The 18,291-nt window shown below is 33.0% G+C and overlaps 1 protein-coding gene across 1 annotated transcript; it reads left to right on the top strand.

The window, feature by feature from the left end:
• The first annotated feature begins 6,922 nt into the window (after positions 1-6,922).
• LOC105320890 (small ribosomal subunit protein mS26) lies at positions 6,923-18,072 on the top strand. Its single transcript, XM_034474579.2, has 4 exons — positions 6,923-7,279; positions 15,784-15,924; positions 16,398-16,521; positions 17,631-18,072. Exons 1-4 carry the CDS (start codon positions 7,050-7,052, stop codon positions 17,772-17,774), a joined length of 639 nt encoding a protein of 212 aa, XP_034330470.2. The 5' UTR covers positions 6,923-7,049; the 3' UTR covers positions 17,775-18,072.
• Positions 18,073-18,291: the final 219 nt, after the last annotated feature.

Raw genomic sequence — 18,291 nt, 5'->3', positions numbered from 1 at the left:
GTAAACAATCAGCAGACAAATGAATGATGGTGGTAAAGACTATTTTCAGAGTTATGACCAAACGTGGAGTCTTGACTTGACATCTTAGATCCTCAGCCATGTTCAATAACTCTAGATTATCCGGAGTTTTCGTACCATAAATCTGCCTTTTATATAGACAAATATAATAAGTCTTCTAGTGTTAATGTTATGATTAGTTGTTTTTGCTTCTTTTATCTATAAATATGGTTATTTTTAAATTCAATTTAAATCTTTAAAGGGCCATGGTCATGTTCAAATTCTCTATTTCTGTTTTTATTATGGCGTCGAGCGAAGCTCGAAAGCCATCTAGGGATCGTACGTCCGGAAGTTACATTTTTAGGAGCCAAACAACTCAAATGAGTGCAAAGTTTTCGTATGTGTTTGAAGAAAAATAGATGACATACTTCAATTTCGAGCAGAACTGTACGTCAACAAAACAAGTTTGCAGATTCGAAATGGTTGCCGTCTTTAAAAATGTTCACATTTTATTGAAAACAATATGTCTCGGTTTCAGCGGATGAATACACTAGCACCGAGACACATGCGATAGCTGGGCTTACATACTCAATTTGGTTATGAAATGTACTAGCCTGCAAAATAGATTATTTTGTATCCATATCGAAAATTGACAATGCACAAATGTTTGATCTTGTAGAAACAAAACTTCCTAATCGAGCGATAAGTACATCTACAACCAAAAGTTAAGTGAACTACTTTCACTTTGTAAACAACGTGAATGGGTGCTTTCTTTTATCTACCCCCGATATTTTCGGCCCGTGTCATTTGGACCCTTGTGAATTTTAGATGAAATTGATAATAAGAGACAGAGTGGTTATCAGCAGTATACAATATATAGAATTAAACACAATAATAATTTTAATATTTATTTCCATATAAATAGAGAAAAAAATATAAAAAATTTATAACTCCTAAGATATTTCTATAAACTTAAATTTTCAATTGAAATTCAAAACTTTTTAAGAGGTGAGCAAATTTGTAATGAATTGTAATTTTATTAGTTATGTGATAAATAACATTTTCTATTTTTTTTTTTAAAGTTGACTAATGTATTTTTTTATTTTTTTATTTTCGATAATTTATGAAAAAAATACCAGCTTTTGAACTTGGTCATTTTTTGGCAAAATATTGCATATAGGGTACCCTCATTGTACAGATAAGTCCTCCTACAGTTTTCAAAATAGGAAGTTGTTCTTTTGCAGATCAATTATACATATATCAGAGGTATGCATATTGCTAGGATTTTGATTTTTGATAATTTATGAAAAAAATACCAGCTTTTGAACTTAGTCATTTTTTGGCAAAATAGTGCATATAGGGTACCCTCATTGTATGGATAAGTCCTCCTACAGTATTTAAACTAGGAAGTTGTTCTTTTGCAGATCAATTAAACATATATCAGAGGTATGCATATTGCTAGGATTTTGATTTTCGATAATTTATGAAAAAAATACCAGCTTTTGATCTTAGTCATTTTTGGCAAAATATTGCATATAGCGTACCCTCATTGTACGGATAACTCCTCTTACAGTTTTAAAGATAAGAAGTTGTTCTTTTGCAGATCAATTATACATGTATCAGAGGTGTGCATATTTCTAGGATTTTTATTTCTGATTATTTGTGAAAAAAATACCAGCTTTTGAACTGTCTTTTTTAGCAAAATATTGCATATGGGGTAGTTTATTTCACTGGATATGGGTTGACATGGATTATGGATACAGTTCGCATATAAAAAGAAAACCCGGTTAGCTGTCACATTGACAGCTTTTCACTTGTTTAAAAAATTATTTAGGTTTTTACTCTTCAAATTAACTTTAACTCGACGCCATTGTGGCCCTTCAGGCCTTTGATTTTTTACACTGCTTTAGGAATGCATTTCTGTCGATCAACCGAAATTCGAGAGCCAGTATTAGAGTTATAAGCTAGAAACAGTGTTCTAAATTCATTGTCATGCAATCAAGGCTTGTGCCCTTTTTTTGTCTACCTAGGTTCAATATACCAGAAAAAAAATTTCAAGCTGATTTGTCGAACTTCTTATTCATTTTTAACCATAAATAAACAGTTCCCAACGTTTAACACATTCATTTTAGGTCTGAAACTGAAACTTTACCCTCAACATTCAGAATGTAAACAAAATCTTTGTTTACATAGCAAAGAAAACTCAACGAATGACACTCAAATTTTGGTTGCCTATTAAAGTGTCTTACTGGAGCATTTGTTAACATTAAAATCGGAAAAATAATTTTTGACCTAGATCGTGACCATGCCCCTTTCATACTTTTTCCGGCGTTGACAGACACCCCAACGAATGTGTTCGGAATGTTTTCTTTACCGTTGCTAAGTATGTGATAAATTGAGATGTGCTAGAATGAATGTTCACGAGACTTCCCCGATTTGTTCAGTTCTCGTGAAACTTCGAGCGGAAGTGTACGTGTTCGGATAATATTCTCGAAATACGTAAGTCCTGGTCGTTTTTCACATCATATCCTACTTTGATTTATGTTAAAGCATGAAAATAGATTAAGATATATTTCTTTTTTCATCATCTAGCGGTTATTTAAACAAACTAAACGATGATATTCAGAACAGAGTTATTGTTCGTGTTTAGCCACCCTACATGTAGTGGGTTGCTTAATAAAATAATAGCCATACTTGGTGCTTCTGGTGTGCATAATCGTACTTTTTAAAAAATGAATGGGTGTCGATCTGTTTTGAATTAAAACTTAGCATTCAAGAAACATTCTGCATAAAATAGTATAGTCTGTTTCACTATTGATGCTATTACTAGGTCAGGCGCAGATCGAAAATTAATCCTTAGGGGGATCGCTACTAAGCATGTTAATTGTTGCAAGAGCAGAAAAAAATCTGTATTTTCTATTTCACGTTTATTTCTGGAACTCATTTTATCCACCAATTAATGGAGATAAAGTTTAAAACCAATGAACGTCTTGATTTTATATTTGACTACAAGTACCTAGATTCTAGGAAATAAACTGTAAACACGAAGCACGATTTTTACTGCGAAACTGAAAGGGTCAAATAAAACCATGTGGTCTAAATTTAAATGACAATGACATTTTCAGGGGTGACATACAGAGGTGTAAGCGAAGCTTGTGTACCACGACCTATGGTGAGACAATGCCACAATGTATGTGAAGAAAAAAGTAATTAAAACACATAATGAAATACGTATATTTCATTCCCTTTCCCGTTTAACAGGCTTCCCGATTTTCAATGGCGCGATACCACCTCTGCGAATTATTGTCATTCAAATTTAGACCACGTGATTTTATTTGACCCTTTCAGTTTCGCAGTAAAAACCGTGAGTGCGTTCAGAGTATTTCCAGTGGTACCAATACCTAATTGCCAATGGTAACAAATAATGCCATTGGTGCCTATGGACCCATATGTACTCTGATCGAGTTTTGGGGTACAAAGAGTGGAAAAATTACCAATGTTAACAATGGTACCTTTGGTGTACCATTTGTTAACAATGGCTGATTATTTAGCGGAACATGTCAAACCAAGATGCAATATTTTTGCCTCGTTGATCATTTTGCACCAAAAGGATACATTCAGAAATATAAATGGTGTACAGAAAAGCATTTTTTCTTACATATTTTCTTCTCCTGCAAAACGTGCGTAGATCTGTGAAAAACATGTACATGTATAGAGTGAGTCACCACTATGAAATTACTATACTAATATATACACCCGGTGATTTAGATAACGTTTTTCCAGGGACAGATTTGAAAGTAAATGCAATGGTTGATGCCAACGACATTCCAATCAAAGGCACCTATCCCTATTGTTGAAAAAGAACTGTTGGTGCTTTGTGGAAACTTTCTATATATAATATGGCTGAACATTTATAAAAGGAAGTTTTTTCATAGAGTATATTCTCCTCCTTGAAAAAAAATTAAGGCCGAATAACGTTAGATAGCCTACATCACAAACCAAAAATTGGATAAAACTTTATTTTCAAAATGTTTTGGGTGCTTTGGATGGCAGTCACATTCCAACCAATGTCCCCAAACACCTGCAACGTGCCTACATATATGGAAAGAAAAAAAAATCCGTTGTACTTCAGGCATGTTACAATGATTATAATGAATTGTTCAGCTTCAGCAAGATTCAAGGTGGAAAAACTGTGAAATTAATCTGTTGCCTTCAATGCAATACACAATAATCGCCATTTTTGTGACGTCATAAAAAGTTACCATCGCTTACAAAGCTCTAGATCGTCTGCAGAAATGTTTACCTATGGCAAATTTTATCGACAAACATTGGTACCGTTGGCATACCAATGGTAAAACAAGAGGCCCAGGGGCCACATCGCTCACCTGAGCAACAATTGCCTTAATTCTGATCAAATTAGCATTACAGTATCAAAATATCTTGACAACTGAGTACAGTAGATCTTGCTAAAAAAAAATTGAAAATCTGCCAATTTTTATCCACCTCTTATTTTTTGGTAAATACCAAGCCCCTTTTGTTGTTGTACCTCTAAGATTTTTCTCTATTTCTATATACCCCCCCCCCCCCATGTCGTGGCCCCACTATTCTCTAGGGAATCATGGTTTCATCAAGCTTAAATCTACCTTTAATGTAAATATTCAAACCGCCATCACGGTCCCGCCCTACCACTAGGTACTTTGATTTTGCAAACTTGAATTTACACTACCCGAGGATGCCTCTACACAAGTTTAAGCTTTTCTGGCCAAATAGTCTTTAAAAAGAAGATTTTGAAAGATTTTCTCTATATATTCCTAAGTAAAATTTCATCCCCCATTGTGGCCTCACCCTACCCCTGGACTATTATTTAAACAAACTTGAATCTATATGATCTGGGAATGCCTCCACTCAAATTTGGGCTTTCCTGGCCTAATACTTTTGAGAAGAAGACTTTTAAAGCTTTTCTCTATATATAAAAATGTATCCCCCATTGTGGCCCCGCCCTACCCATGGACCATGATTTGAACAATCTTGAATCTACATTATCTGAGGATGGTTACACGCCAATTTGAGATTTCTTGGCCAAATAGTTATTAAAAGAAATTTTTAAAAAGATTTTCTCTATATACTCTTATGTAAAAATTGATCCCCCAATTGTGGCCCCACCCTACCCCAGGGGACTATGATTTGAAGAAACGTGAATCTACACTACCTGAGGATGTTTCCATTTTAATTTGAGTTTATCTGGCCTAATAGATTTTGAGAATGAGATTTATTAAGATTTTCTCTATATATATATTCCTATGTAAAACTTGATCCCCCAATTGTGGCCCCACCCTACCCCCGGGGATCATGATTTGAACAGACTTAAATCTACACTATCTGAGGATGCTTCCATTTTAATTTGAGCTTTTCTGGCTAAATAGTTTTTGAGAAGAGGGTTTTTAAAGATTTTCTCTATATATTCCTATTTAAAACATGATCTCCCTATTGTGGCCCCACCCTACCCCAAGGGACCATGATTTAAACAAACTTGAATTTACACTACCTGAGGATGCTTCCACTCAAAGTTGAGCTTTCCTGGCCTAATAGTTTTTGAGAAGAAGATTTTCTCTATATATTCCTATGTAAAACTTGATCCCCCAATTGTGGCCCCATCCTACCTCCGGGGACCATGATTTGAACAAACTTAAATCTACACTTCCTGAGCATGCTTCCAATTTAATTTGAGATTTTCTGGCCTAATAGTTTTTGAGAAGAAGATTTTTAAAGATTTTCTCCATATATTCCTATGTACAACTTGATCCCCCAATTGTAGCCCCACCCTATCCCCGGGAACCATGATTTGAACAAACTTGAATCTTCACTACCTAAGGATGCTCCCATTTTAATTTGAGCTTTTCTGGCCTGATAGTTTTTGAGAAGAAGATTTTTAAAGATTTTCTCTATATATTCCTATGTAAAACTTTATCCCCCTCCTGTGGCCCCTCCCTACCCCCGGGGACCATGATTTGAACAAACGTGAATCTACACTACCTGAGGATGCCTCCACACAAGTTTAAGCTTTTCAGGCTGAATAGTTTTTGAGAAGAAGATTTTTGAAAAATACCAACAAATTTTTAATAATTCTCAATTATCTCCCCTTTAAAAAGGGCGTGGCACTTCATTTGAACAAACTTGAATCCCCTTCACCTAGTGGTGCTTTGTGCCAAATTTGATTGAAATCTGTCCAGTGGTTCTTGAGAAGAAGATGAAAATGTGAAAAGTTAACGACAACGACGACGACGACGACAACGACAACGACAGACAACGGACAAATTGTGATCAGAAAAGCTCACTTGAGCCTTTGGCTCAGGTGAGCTAAAAAAAAACTACCAGTGGTAATTTTGTCAGCCAACGGCAGTACTCTGAACGCACCCACGGTCTCATGTTTATAGTGTTCTTCCTAGAGTCTTGGTACTTGTTGTCAAATATAAAACCTAGACTTTTATTGATTTTAAACTTTACCTCCATTAATTAGTGGATAAAATAAGTTCTATAAATAAATGTTACAAAATATTGACTGGGGTTGAGGGCAACATTGATTATATTAGCCCCCGAGGGACGAAATATTGCCCGACGCGAAATATTGCCGGAAAAAACAGTCAACATTTGTTTTGTTATACGAAGAAACAAACCAACTATTCGTCTATTTAGAGTTATATACTATAATAGTGAGAATATACTACTGAATATAACAAATATATATATATAGTAGGATAAACACAGGGTCCAAGGCAAAACTCTTCGACACTACCAACCTTTTAAATAACTATATAAAACTAGATCATGAAATGCATTTAAATGCCTAAATCAAACTCAGATAAAAGTTTCGCAGGTGTGACATAGTCCGTCTACCATTTCAAGTGAGAAATCGAATAAACTCGAGAACGAGTTATTACATCACACAAAAATGGCCGCTCTCATTGACTTCAAAACGTGAACTTGTTTACCTTAACGTGTTTACGGTGTTTGTGCTTGGAAGCTTATTTTAAAAGTCTTTCTTAATAAGAGTCATGTCAATAATTGGCAAGTTATTAAAATATGGAGTAACATTTGATAGCATTGAGTGTTCAAGACAAGCGCTACCAGTGCTCGATTTCGTGCGATGGAGAAAACCACGGTGGGTCACACGAGCGAAAAGTAAAGAATTTGTTCTTTCAAAGCGACATGAGTATAACACCGAAGAAACAGAATGGCTTAGAAGGACGGAAAATCACTATCGAACTCAGATGAAAGCAATCTGGTAAGAATAAAGGAAATATGTAGACATATTCAAGGACATTGGCAGTGAGTTTTCTACATTTTTCAAATGGGGCCTGGACCTTTACATTTGGGAAAAATCATCGACATTTTCAACAGTTTGGGAAAAATTAATAATAGCCTATTGCTTTTAAACCTTATTGAGTGTAAAATACTATATATACAAGAAATGTATAACCTTTTAAGAAATTTGCTATAAAAATAACAAATTTTCATCACACACAATTCTACATTTGTAATTTTCTTTTTCTTAATCTTTTGAAGTTGTCTACAAGTTTCTCTAAATTTTCACTGCATAACTCTTTGTTCCGGTGACAAATTCTCATTAATGCATCTGTGTTTTGTCCAGTGAGCCTATTTCTTTCTTTTGGTGATAATATTAAAGCGAAATTCCCTTTATTACAAATGTATGAAATTTTTCTAAGTCCAAATACAAGCACAGGTTAAGATGATACATCAGAGGAATTAAGACAATATTCTGACAGAACTCCTTGTAAACGCTTTGAATAGTTATACCCGTGCTTGCATTTGGACAAAAAAAATTGATATTTTTGTCAGACCAGTTGTTTCCTTCTTGCAAAGTCGTGTAATATAATATTTTGCATTATGCGACATGATTTCAGACAGATTAAATTAATAACTCGGTCTTTTCCCCCTGAACCATGCGTGTTGTCTTGGTCTTTAATACGCATCATATAACTACGAAAGACGCATAGGGCCACATAAAAAAATATTTTTATCTCGTAATAACGAGAAATGATCTCGTTATTACGAGTTAAATTTCTCGTTATAACGAGAAAAGATCTCTTTTTTACGAGTTAATTATCTAATAATTACGAGAAAAGATCTCGTAATTACGAGAAAAGATCTCGTAATTACAAGAAAAGATCTCGTTATTACGAGTTAATTATCTTGTTATAACGAGAAAAGATCTCGTTATTACGAGTTAATTATCTCATAATTACGAGAAATGATCGCTTTATTACGAGTTTATTTTCTCATTATAACGAGAAAAGATTTCGTTATTGCGAGTTAATTATCTCGTAATTACGAGAAAAGATCTCGTTATTACGAGTTAATTATCTCGTTAATATGAGAAAAGATCTCGTTTTTACGAGTTAATTATCTCGTAATTACGAGAAAAGATCTCGTTATTACGAGAAAATATCTCGGCGGTATTACATGTTAATTATCTCGTTATAACGAAAAAAGATCTCGTTATTATGAGTTGATTATCTTGTTATAACGAGAAAAGATCTCGTTATTATGAAAAAAGATATATATAAATGGTGCATTTCTGAAAACACCTCCAAGTCGACTGGTTCACTCTTTTTCTTTCCAAGAACGTTAATTCAATTCTGATTAATGTTTAAATAACAACGGACATTATTCATTAATTTTTAAATAAAATGATCGGATTTGACATTTAACTAATATGAGTAAGTGGAAAGAACTTCATGTAATTCTCATTTCATCTTATTTATTATAATCCCACTCCGAAGTAAATACCAGGTAGCCCTTGTCGTAAAAACACAATTCTATTGTTACAGTTGACTTTAATGACTATGTAGTTTCAATCATTGATATACAGGATTTACCTGAATTGTGTTCATACACAACCTATATGTATATTGAAAATAATTGATTTTGTATATCAACATTTTGGAGTCTGAAAACAAATTACGCGTATCCCTCTAATCAATAAATAGTTCAATCAATTCATCAATCAACCTGCTTTGCTCCTTCTTCTGAAATTTCGTTAAAACTGATTGGTCCGATTTTATGTCAAATTCTGTTTATGTTACTAAGCGATGATTATGCTAAGTATGTGTATAATAAAAGACATTGCAGAAGTTCATACACTTGACATAAAGAAAATAGAATAATGAAACGCGCCATTTTAAAAAGATCTTTTCTCATAATAACGAGATCGTTTCTCGTAATTACGAGATAATTAACTCGTAATAACGAGATCTTTTCTCGTAATTACGAGAAAATTTACTCGTAATAACGAGATCTTTTCTCGTTATAACGATATATTTAAGTCTTAATAACGAGATCTTTTCTCGTAATTACGAGAAAATTAAGTCGTAATAACGAGATATTTTCTCGTAATTACGAGAAAACTAACTCGTAATAACGAGATATTTTTTCGTTATAATGAGATAATTAAGTCGTAATAACGAGATCTTTTCTCGTAATTACGAGAAAAATAACTCGTAATGACGAGATCTTTTCTCGTAATTACGAGATAAAAATATTTTTTTATGTGGCACTATTTGTCTTTCGTATATAACACCTGTATTTTCAATATTGACGGAAGAGTCTGAATGACGGAGATTCATTGCTTTCAATTGGGGATAAAACGTACGAGAAAAATTCAAGTAAATAAGAACAGCGTAAATATTTTACTTATTTTTTATTGGAAAAAAACCCAGATCAAATTGGGAAAAATCTGAAATTTTTGCTAGGGGAAAGGGCCGATATTCGGACCCAAATTGGGTGTAGAAAAATCACTGATTGGGAAGGAATTTAAGAACTGTAAGGATTCATTCGTCGTTTTTAATGTAAACTGTGTGCGCAGTATACATGCATAAATATGAAGATTTTACTGTGTGGTCGTCTCGAGGGCAAAACCAATAACACGATCACAATATCACTGTCAGAATCATTATACTCTATCCCGAGTTTTTGCTTCCACCACTTTTTGCTTGATATTTCAATAATAGTAAATACCTTTGTGCTCAAACTACGTTCATCCACTGATATGAAAAATGTCCAGATTATCTGTTTTGAAACGCCCCCTCTACCGCTTCAGGTTTCAATACACATCCAAAAATTGAAAGTCTACGGAGATTTTGCATTGCATCAGCCATTAATAAGCCCGGATGATAATGTTAAAAAATTGCGCGATGTATTCCGACCGAGTGTATTCCGAATGGAGAAAAGATGTAAACATTTCCCATTACAAAACTCCGTAAGAATTGTTTTCGTTCCTGTGAAATTTTATGAGTGAAAAGGGATAATTGTTCAATGAAGATATCTTGGATAGATTTCAATTGTATTTCTTTCACAGGTATGTGTATTTTTATTAAAAATCATCAAAAAGTGGTGGAAGCAAAAACTCGGGACAGAGTATAGAAACTTGCAGAGTTTGATCCGCATATCTATTTATTAGGTAGCAAGGGACAGTTTCGGATAAAGTACCTGTCAATATTTTTGTAAAATTGAGAGTTGCTGTACTTGAAGGCTTATGAATGTTCCTAAAATTCATGAAATGATTTTTTATGATTATCATTAGTTAGAGGGGTGTATTTTGTTGAAATTGATATGCAATATGTAGGCCCCATATGTTAGGTACATGAGAATCAGAAGTAAAATGCGAAACCTGCGGCTATGACTGTTGTGTTGACTTTACACAGTGAAATTGCAAGTTACAGGCGGGAGGTAAAATAACAAGAAAAGTAGGTGGATGAGACGTTGTAAACTATACACCGGTATGTTTCTGACATGTGATAGTGCAACATGCACGCGGTACGGAAGGTCAACCCTTTGCAGGGAATTAGCTGGAGGAGGTCTAAAAAGCTGAAAACCATGATAAATTAGCAAAATATGAAAGGGTTAAAATCTCATAAAAACCAGTATGTAGAGAATTTTACAGGTTTTGACTAGTAATTTTCTTCAGAAATTGGTGATTGGCCTTATAAAGAGTGAATTAAAGGTATTTGTGCTAAATGGGAACTGAGGAAATTCTAGTTACAGAGTTCCGAAGACACGCATCCCCTGGCTACAATGAATTGTATAAAAAAAACTTGTCCCATGCCACCTTATACGCTAAGGGTAGCATGCTAAGATGTCATGTTAGTAATGCAGACATATCGCAACATTTTTTGTCAAAGTTTTAATACTCTGAACAATTTGCCAAGAAAATAGATAAAAACAACTATAGTCTCACCCAAGATATTTATGTAGCTCATTTAATCAATTTTTAATAAAAGTATACATACCTGTGAAAGAAGTGCAATTAAAATCGATGAAAGGGAAAATTCCGAAGATATCTTCATTGACACATTGCTATTTTTCACTCGATAAAAATCACTGAATCAATCAGGTCTGATTTTTAAAAAATGTTTATTTTTGGTAATTTTGTGCAATAAATGTATCAATAAGATTAAAAATATATTATTAAAGGATAATTTGATATAAAAAAATAAATAGAGTCTTATACTTGGGGGTGGGGGTGGAAGGGGGGGGGGGGTTGATCCTGGCCTCAAGCACCTGTGATTTTACAATTGTAATTAATGCATTTGCAATTAGGTGATACTCATTTGTCTATTTTATGTTAAGTTGCCTTGCAGTGCAGTAGGTCTGACTAATCTGGTCATAATGTGGTGCAAATAATTAGTGCTGAAACGAATACCATAAATCAGTATTCGAATATTCGTGAGTACTATTCGATTCGTATTCGAATATTCGTAGACTCATAGACAATGTATTAAGCATATATGATACTTTGTATTACGAAGTGGGTGTATGTGTAGACTGCTTAAACATGTCAGTTCGAAGTTGACACTTAATGCATGAGCATCCATTGAATTGGGTGCGCATTTAATTTTTAAGCAAATAATAATATACTGATTTTTAAAAAATTTCCATCAACTACAATCAAAAGATTTATTACTTCTTTAATAATATACTGCAGTCCTGGGGCCCGTTTCACTAAAAGGCGTAAGATACGACGAAACTTAAGTTAGGCCTTAGGGCGTACGCCAAAATTTAGTCTGGCGTAAACAGCGTTTCACTAAGAGGCGTACGCCTGGCCGTAAACACTAGTATCGGACTAAGTTAAGGCCAGGCTTACGTCCTTGACAACGGGCTTATGCACATACGCAGACAGGTGATAAACAGTAGAAAGGAAGATATATAGATAAATATTTAGATATGTAGATAGATAGATATTCTTTAGATAGATAAAAAGATAGAAACTTGTCAATCGTGTTTGCGCGCGCGCGCGCGAGAGAGAGAGAGAGAGAGAGAGAGAGAGAGAGAGAGAGAGAGAGAGAGAGTATTCAGGCATATTAATCCTGTTTAGTGACAAAATCACACAGCAAAACTTGCTAACCTGTTTTATTTGAAAGATATATTTGATGAAGCATATAGGATATGTTCATTCAAAATTATTTACTCAACAAAACTATTTTGTTATCGATATCTCCGAAAAGTTAACCATGTTTCGAACACCCTTGGAATTTTTATTTTGATCATGCGTCAATTATGGCCTGAGTATAAATATTTTTTTATTAAATTTTCTGGTTTCCTCTTGCTATAATATCCTGAAAGAAAATCAGTGAATTTGTTTAAAAATAGAAAATATAGCAAATTAATGCAGTAATGAGCTATTTAATCATGGATTGGACAATATTAAGCAAGCATCGAACAACCATACAACAGATACTAAAAATAGCGAAATTTTAATATTTCATGCAAAAAAAAAAAAACCGAAGAGGCTCGGATAAATATATTTATTACTTTCATATTAAGATTTGTATCAATGTAAAATGTGGAGCAAAAATGACCTTGGAAATAATTGATGAATTTCAAGTCTAATTTTTTTTTTTACACAATTTGTTTCCGAAGTTAGCTTTTTTTTTTCGAATTATTTAAGTGAAATGGTACGTACAAACCATAAGTGCATGCACGTTTATTTGTAAATGCGTGTGTCAGACGTATGGTGGACTCAACATAAACTACCCAAGTACACTTACATGTGTATTTAGTATATTGAACAAGTCTTCATATTAATTTGAAGCTAATAAAGAGGATGTGTATGTAACCTACGAAATAAAATCTATTTAACCTGGAGTCAATGTTTTGCATCGGTTGTATGATAAATAAATTATCTAATATTTAAAAAAATTAGGAACTTTTGACGACTCTAAAACATACATGTAGTTGGAGCTTTCATCATATTTTGGTATTTACATTTTAACAATACTGAAAATACTTTTGTGATTAACCTTAGTTACACTACCTAAGCTAACACTTTTTACTCGCCAAAAATTAAATAAAAAAAGAGGAAAATAAAAAAGTTAATAATTCACTTAGTGAGATTTAAATTGAAAAAATCCCGCTCACACATATTTTGCGTGGAAGTTGGGGGGGGGGGGGGGTGAAATGCTTGAAATGCTAGACAAATATACCTTTGTACTACATATGCATAATGTAAGTAGTTCTTCATTATTCATTGCCCAATTTACTAAAATATATGAAAAACGTAAATCAAATTATTGAATAAAAATAATCGAATGACAACTATATATCGATTGTCTAAATATGTCATTTTAACATCTAAACGGCAAGTGCAAATATAAAGAATGTGCATAAAACATATGGTAAGAAAGTTTCTATTCGAGAATTGGTACCACCTATCAAAACTCTCTATTTTCTTAATTTCATATGAAATATTAAAAAATTTACATGACAAATTGTACAATTTAATATTACGGTAAGCACCGATATTCTCAGCATCAGAATTAGCAATCATTTCATGTTTACGCCATAAGTTACGACTACCCTTGGCTAGGCGTAGATTTTTGTCTTAACTTAAGGCGGGCGCAAAGTTACGCCTTTTAGTGAAACGGACCTTAGTCCAAATATTTGACTTAGTCCGGACTTACGACAGGCGTAAGGTTACGCCGGGCGTACGCCTTTTAGTGAAACGGGCCCCTGACTCCTGTATGAGACCGATACGTAACTTCGTAAGTCAGTCCAAATATTTCCGCCATGTTTGATATAGTATTAAACAAAAAACTGATAACGCTCATAACTCCAGAAATGTTCTGTTTATTTAAAAAAACAAAACAAATTATATCGAGGTATCTTTTAATAAAAACTTTCGATGTACCTTTCGATATTAACTCTCAGTAGCTCACGCTCGTTCAAACAGTTAAGCAATTTTTTTCTTCAGCGTCTGACATGAATTGAAAAATCTAGAATGTTTGTCTCCGTTCGATGTAAACCCTGCTTTTACTTTCAAGGTAAACAAGCATGGCGGAAGAGTCTATTACTGGGTTAAGTAATAGACTCTACCAAGCATGGCAGTCATAGATGGCTTTATATTTACTTTCGTTCCGAGTAAAATGAAATAACACGATACTGCATAGTTTACAGTGCTTGATATGGGTGTTTAACATGTGATGGAATATTGGAATGCTAAATATACATTCGAATATTAGAAATTTACTATTCATTCGCGAATATTCGAACATTCGTTTCAGCACTACAAATAATAAACATTATGACTTTATTCAATATTGTTTTTCTTAGTTTTTTAAACATCCAGATCTGTGTATTTAACCCCCCAAAAAAACCATTTAAGCACATGCATAAGATGAGCACTAAAATAAATGGCTTAATCGAAACATCCATTGAGACTAAATTTAAAACCCATTGGTCGACCTGGAAAATTTAGAACTTTTGAAAACTGCAACACTTGATCCTTCAACGTTTTCCCTTGGTCCCATGGACTTCAAGCTATTGAGAATAACCTGTATGTTAAATTAAGGTGCAGATCTAAAGTCATCATTTTGACATGTAAACAAATTACACTACTTCACTTTATGGGGCTGGTGGTGGTGCTTAAAATTTTTTTAGAGGCAAGTAAAATAATAATATCTTTTGTAAAGTATCATAGGAATTTTTTTGGAATTGAATATTTTTACAGACTTTGTGTGAAAATAAGATTAATAAGTCAAAGATAAGCACAAGTTTTTTTTGCAAGTAAATCTGTGAAATTGCAACTTTTTAACAGGAACTCTTGCTCCTAGGTTGTCCATCCAAATTTCTTAGCCCTCCAGCTAATGATAATACAAGATACGTTCGAGGATGTTGAATAGTATTTTTAGAAGAAAGCAGAGGTGCTTACTACAGGGCTAATCAGAATTTCATGATAAAAAATTCAAGCTTAAACTTTAATGTTGAAACTTGTATTGGAATTCTATTGTGCCCCAAAATGAATTCATTCCAAACAACTTGCAAACAAGCTTTCTAAGCGTATTCCAGTACTTTCAGTACTTTGATTCTATCTGCCAATTTATTTAGAACATAAATGAACAGTTCCTAGAATTTTTTTTTTATTCATTTTAGGTCTTATTTTCATGTCAACATTTATAATGTAAAAAATAACATGATAAGAGCTTTGTTTACAATACAAAGAATCGTAAGTGATGTATCTTGCTTATAACTTGATGACTGACTGATTAGAACTGCCTTGTTGAAACATTACAAACATTCAAAATGGTAAATAAACTTTGACCAAAATCATGACCATACCCCTTTAACTGGTGAATGAAAAATAATCTTTCATTGCTGGTTTTGTTTATGCTTTAATATGTTTCATTTATAAGGACTATTAGAGTTAGAAGGAATTTATCAAGATTAAAGAGCTGCTATAACTTTACTATATTATCTGTAAAAAATTCATTTTAGGCAACTTATTAAATTAGTACCTGATCAGAGTTTGCCAAATGATTTAAAAAAAAAAGCTGACAAAGAAAAAATTGCTAAAGCTAGCTGGAAAGAAATGGAGGAAAGAATGAAAAATTGGAATGAACAAGTTGCCATGATACGGTATGTAAAACTGAGAATAGAAAAGGGTTTGTAAGCAAACTGGAATACCTTTTTTGAAAGAAAGTTTAAACTTGATTTCTTAAAGAAACTTTGAATTCATATCATGTTTGTTATATTATGACCCTATATATCTACTAGTATACATATATATAAACATTCATATTTTTTACACGTATATTTCTAGACATGGGTATAATTATATTGCATGCCTTGCAGTTGTTTATATTAACTTATCATGTTCAAAATTTGATAAGTTAAAAATATTCATTGACTAATATAGACATAAGATTCAAATTTAAATGGAAAAATACATGTACATGCATGCAAAAAAGTGTACAGTGGGTGACTTTATCTAGGTTTTATACAGTGTTCACATTTCTTAATGTCTTACAGAATGTATCATTTACTGTAGATTGTAGCTTTTGCAGTGTTCAATTTATTAATGATATGACACTGGTATATCATATTTGCAGGGAAGCAGAACAGTCAAAGATGAACCAACAAAGACAGAATAAGCTCTTAGGTTGGCTTAATCAGGAACAGCTCATAAGTGAACAGTTTTCTGAGGAAACGCTAAAGCGTCTCCAAAGAGAAAAGGTACAGAAAAGTCTGGCTAAAGAAAGAATTTGCTGCAAAACTAGCTTATTATGTAATTAATGATGGTAGGATTGGTGAGTTAATATTGATAGAATTTTTTTTAATTTAAGGAATGCCTTCATGTAAATGTTTTGCTGAAACATGTGTAAAGTTTTTATTTCTGAAATTTGCCTGAAATTGAGACATTCCAAGCAGATTTCAGGAAGTGCCAAACAAAACAAACATTTCAGCAATATTTCTCTATCGTTTCAGCAAATAATACATTTTTGAAATCTTCTTTTAATTATAAAAGAATAAAGGTTTTTTTTCTATGTACCGTATTCGCATACTCATGGGGACCATGATTTGAACAAACCTGAATCTACCCTACCTGAGGATGCTTCCACACAAGTTTCAGCTTTCCTGGCTGATTGGTTTCTGAGAAGACTATTTTTAAATATTTTTCTCTAAATATTCCTATGAAAAAATTTGACCCCAATTGTGGCCCCACCATTCCTCTGGGAATTATGATTTGAAAAAAAAACATGAGGAAGCCTTGACACAAATTTTAGGCTTTTCTGACCAATCAGTTTTTTAGAAGAGTTTTAAGGACTTCTCTATATATATTCCTATGTAAAATTTGACATCCCCTTTGTGGCCCCACCCTACCCCTGTGGATCACTGTCTGAACTTTTACTTATAAAGATGAACTGACTATAACGAGCATGGAAACAATTTGACAACTGTTTGCTTATTGTCTAATTTTTTTCTTCAAAATTATGGCAAATAATTTTCATATCATATTATATTATGACTTGGAAAGATATCTATTGGTTTTTGTGCATTCTGTGGCATTAATGACAGTAAGTAACAATATCCAATTGTTTATCTACATGTATGAGTAACTGAAATATGACTTTCGGATTAGAAAAAAAAAATGGGTTAGAGGTTAGATGTTGGGTTTGTTTGCTGAATGTAACAACTATATTTTTTTCTTGGACCTTACAGTTACTGGATCAAGTAAAATTTGTTCTTGAGTGCAGGATGGACTTAAAGTTCTTGATAGATATTGCAGTTCTTAATAGTTAAAATCAAACCTATTATTATGAATAGTTTTTTATGCTTTTCAGGAAGCAGGGTTTATTACACCAGAAAATGTGGAGCAAAAACTAATGGAAAGTTTAGAAACAACAGCAGATTATGAGTTTGCTCTTGATAAAGAAGGTGTTAGAGTAATCAACTTTGATGAGAGTACTGAAAAGAAGCAGGGATGATGTCTCTCCTACCAACTTGCATCGAACCATTGACTTGCAGTAAAATCCCATTTGATGCATTCTGTGCTTTGTTGCAGAAAATTTTTTCAAGGATGTGTTGAATGTGTTCTGAGACTATGGATTGCAAACACTGTTACTTAGTTTTAAATGAAAGAACAGAATGATTGTCAAACAAAATATTAATGATTATTCAAAGATAAAGTAAAAAAAATTGGAAAGTGAATATAATAATGGATTTTAATTAAACAATTCTTATTTTTTGTTATTAATGCTAATACATTGTCATTTAAAGACCAAGCTTCATGTAAATATTTACTTGTTGACTACTGCTAAGAAATATTATGCTAATGAGTTTGCCCAGAGATTAAAACATTTATACAGTTACATAATAATCCAAATCACGTTTTTTCATTGCATGCATAAGGATTTTAATCATTAGTACACTTCGTCTTCTAAGAGTAAAGTTTATTCATTCCTTGCTATTTCAGAAATCAACAAAATGATTTTTTTTGGCATG

This window comes from Magallana gigas, chromosome 8 (genome assembly GCF_963853765.1).
Source record: "Magallana gigas chromosome 8, xbMagGiga1.1, whole genome shotgun sequence".
NCBI classification, from domain to species: domain Eukaryota; kingdom Metazoa; phylum Mollusca; class Bivalvia; order Ostreida; family Ostreidae; genus Magallana; species Magallana gigas.
The sequence above is the reverse complement of the archived record's forward strand: the minus strand, read 5'-3'. Positions and strand labels throughout refer to the sequence as shown.

Coding starts and splice junctions, on each gene's coding strand:
- LOC105320890 (XM_034474579.2), top strand. CDS start 7,050: ATGTCAATAATTGGCAAGTTATTAAAATATGGAGTAACATTTGATAGC. Junction 7,280..15,783: donor ACTCAGATGAAAGCAATCTG/GTAAGAATAAAG, acceptor AATTCATTTTAG/GCAACTTATTAAATTAGTAC. Junction 16,522..17,630: donor AGCGTCTCCAAAGAGAAAAG/GTACAGAAAAGT, acceptor TATGCTTTTCAG/GAAGCAGGGTTTATTACACC.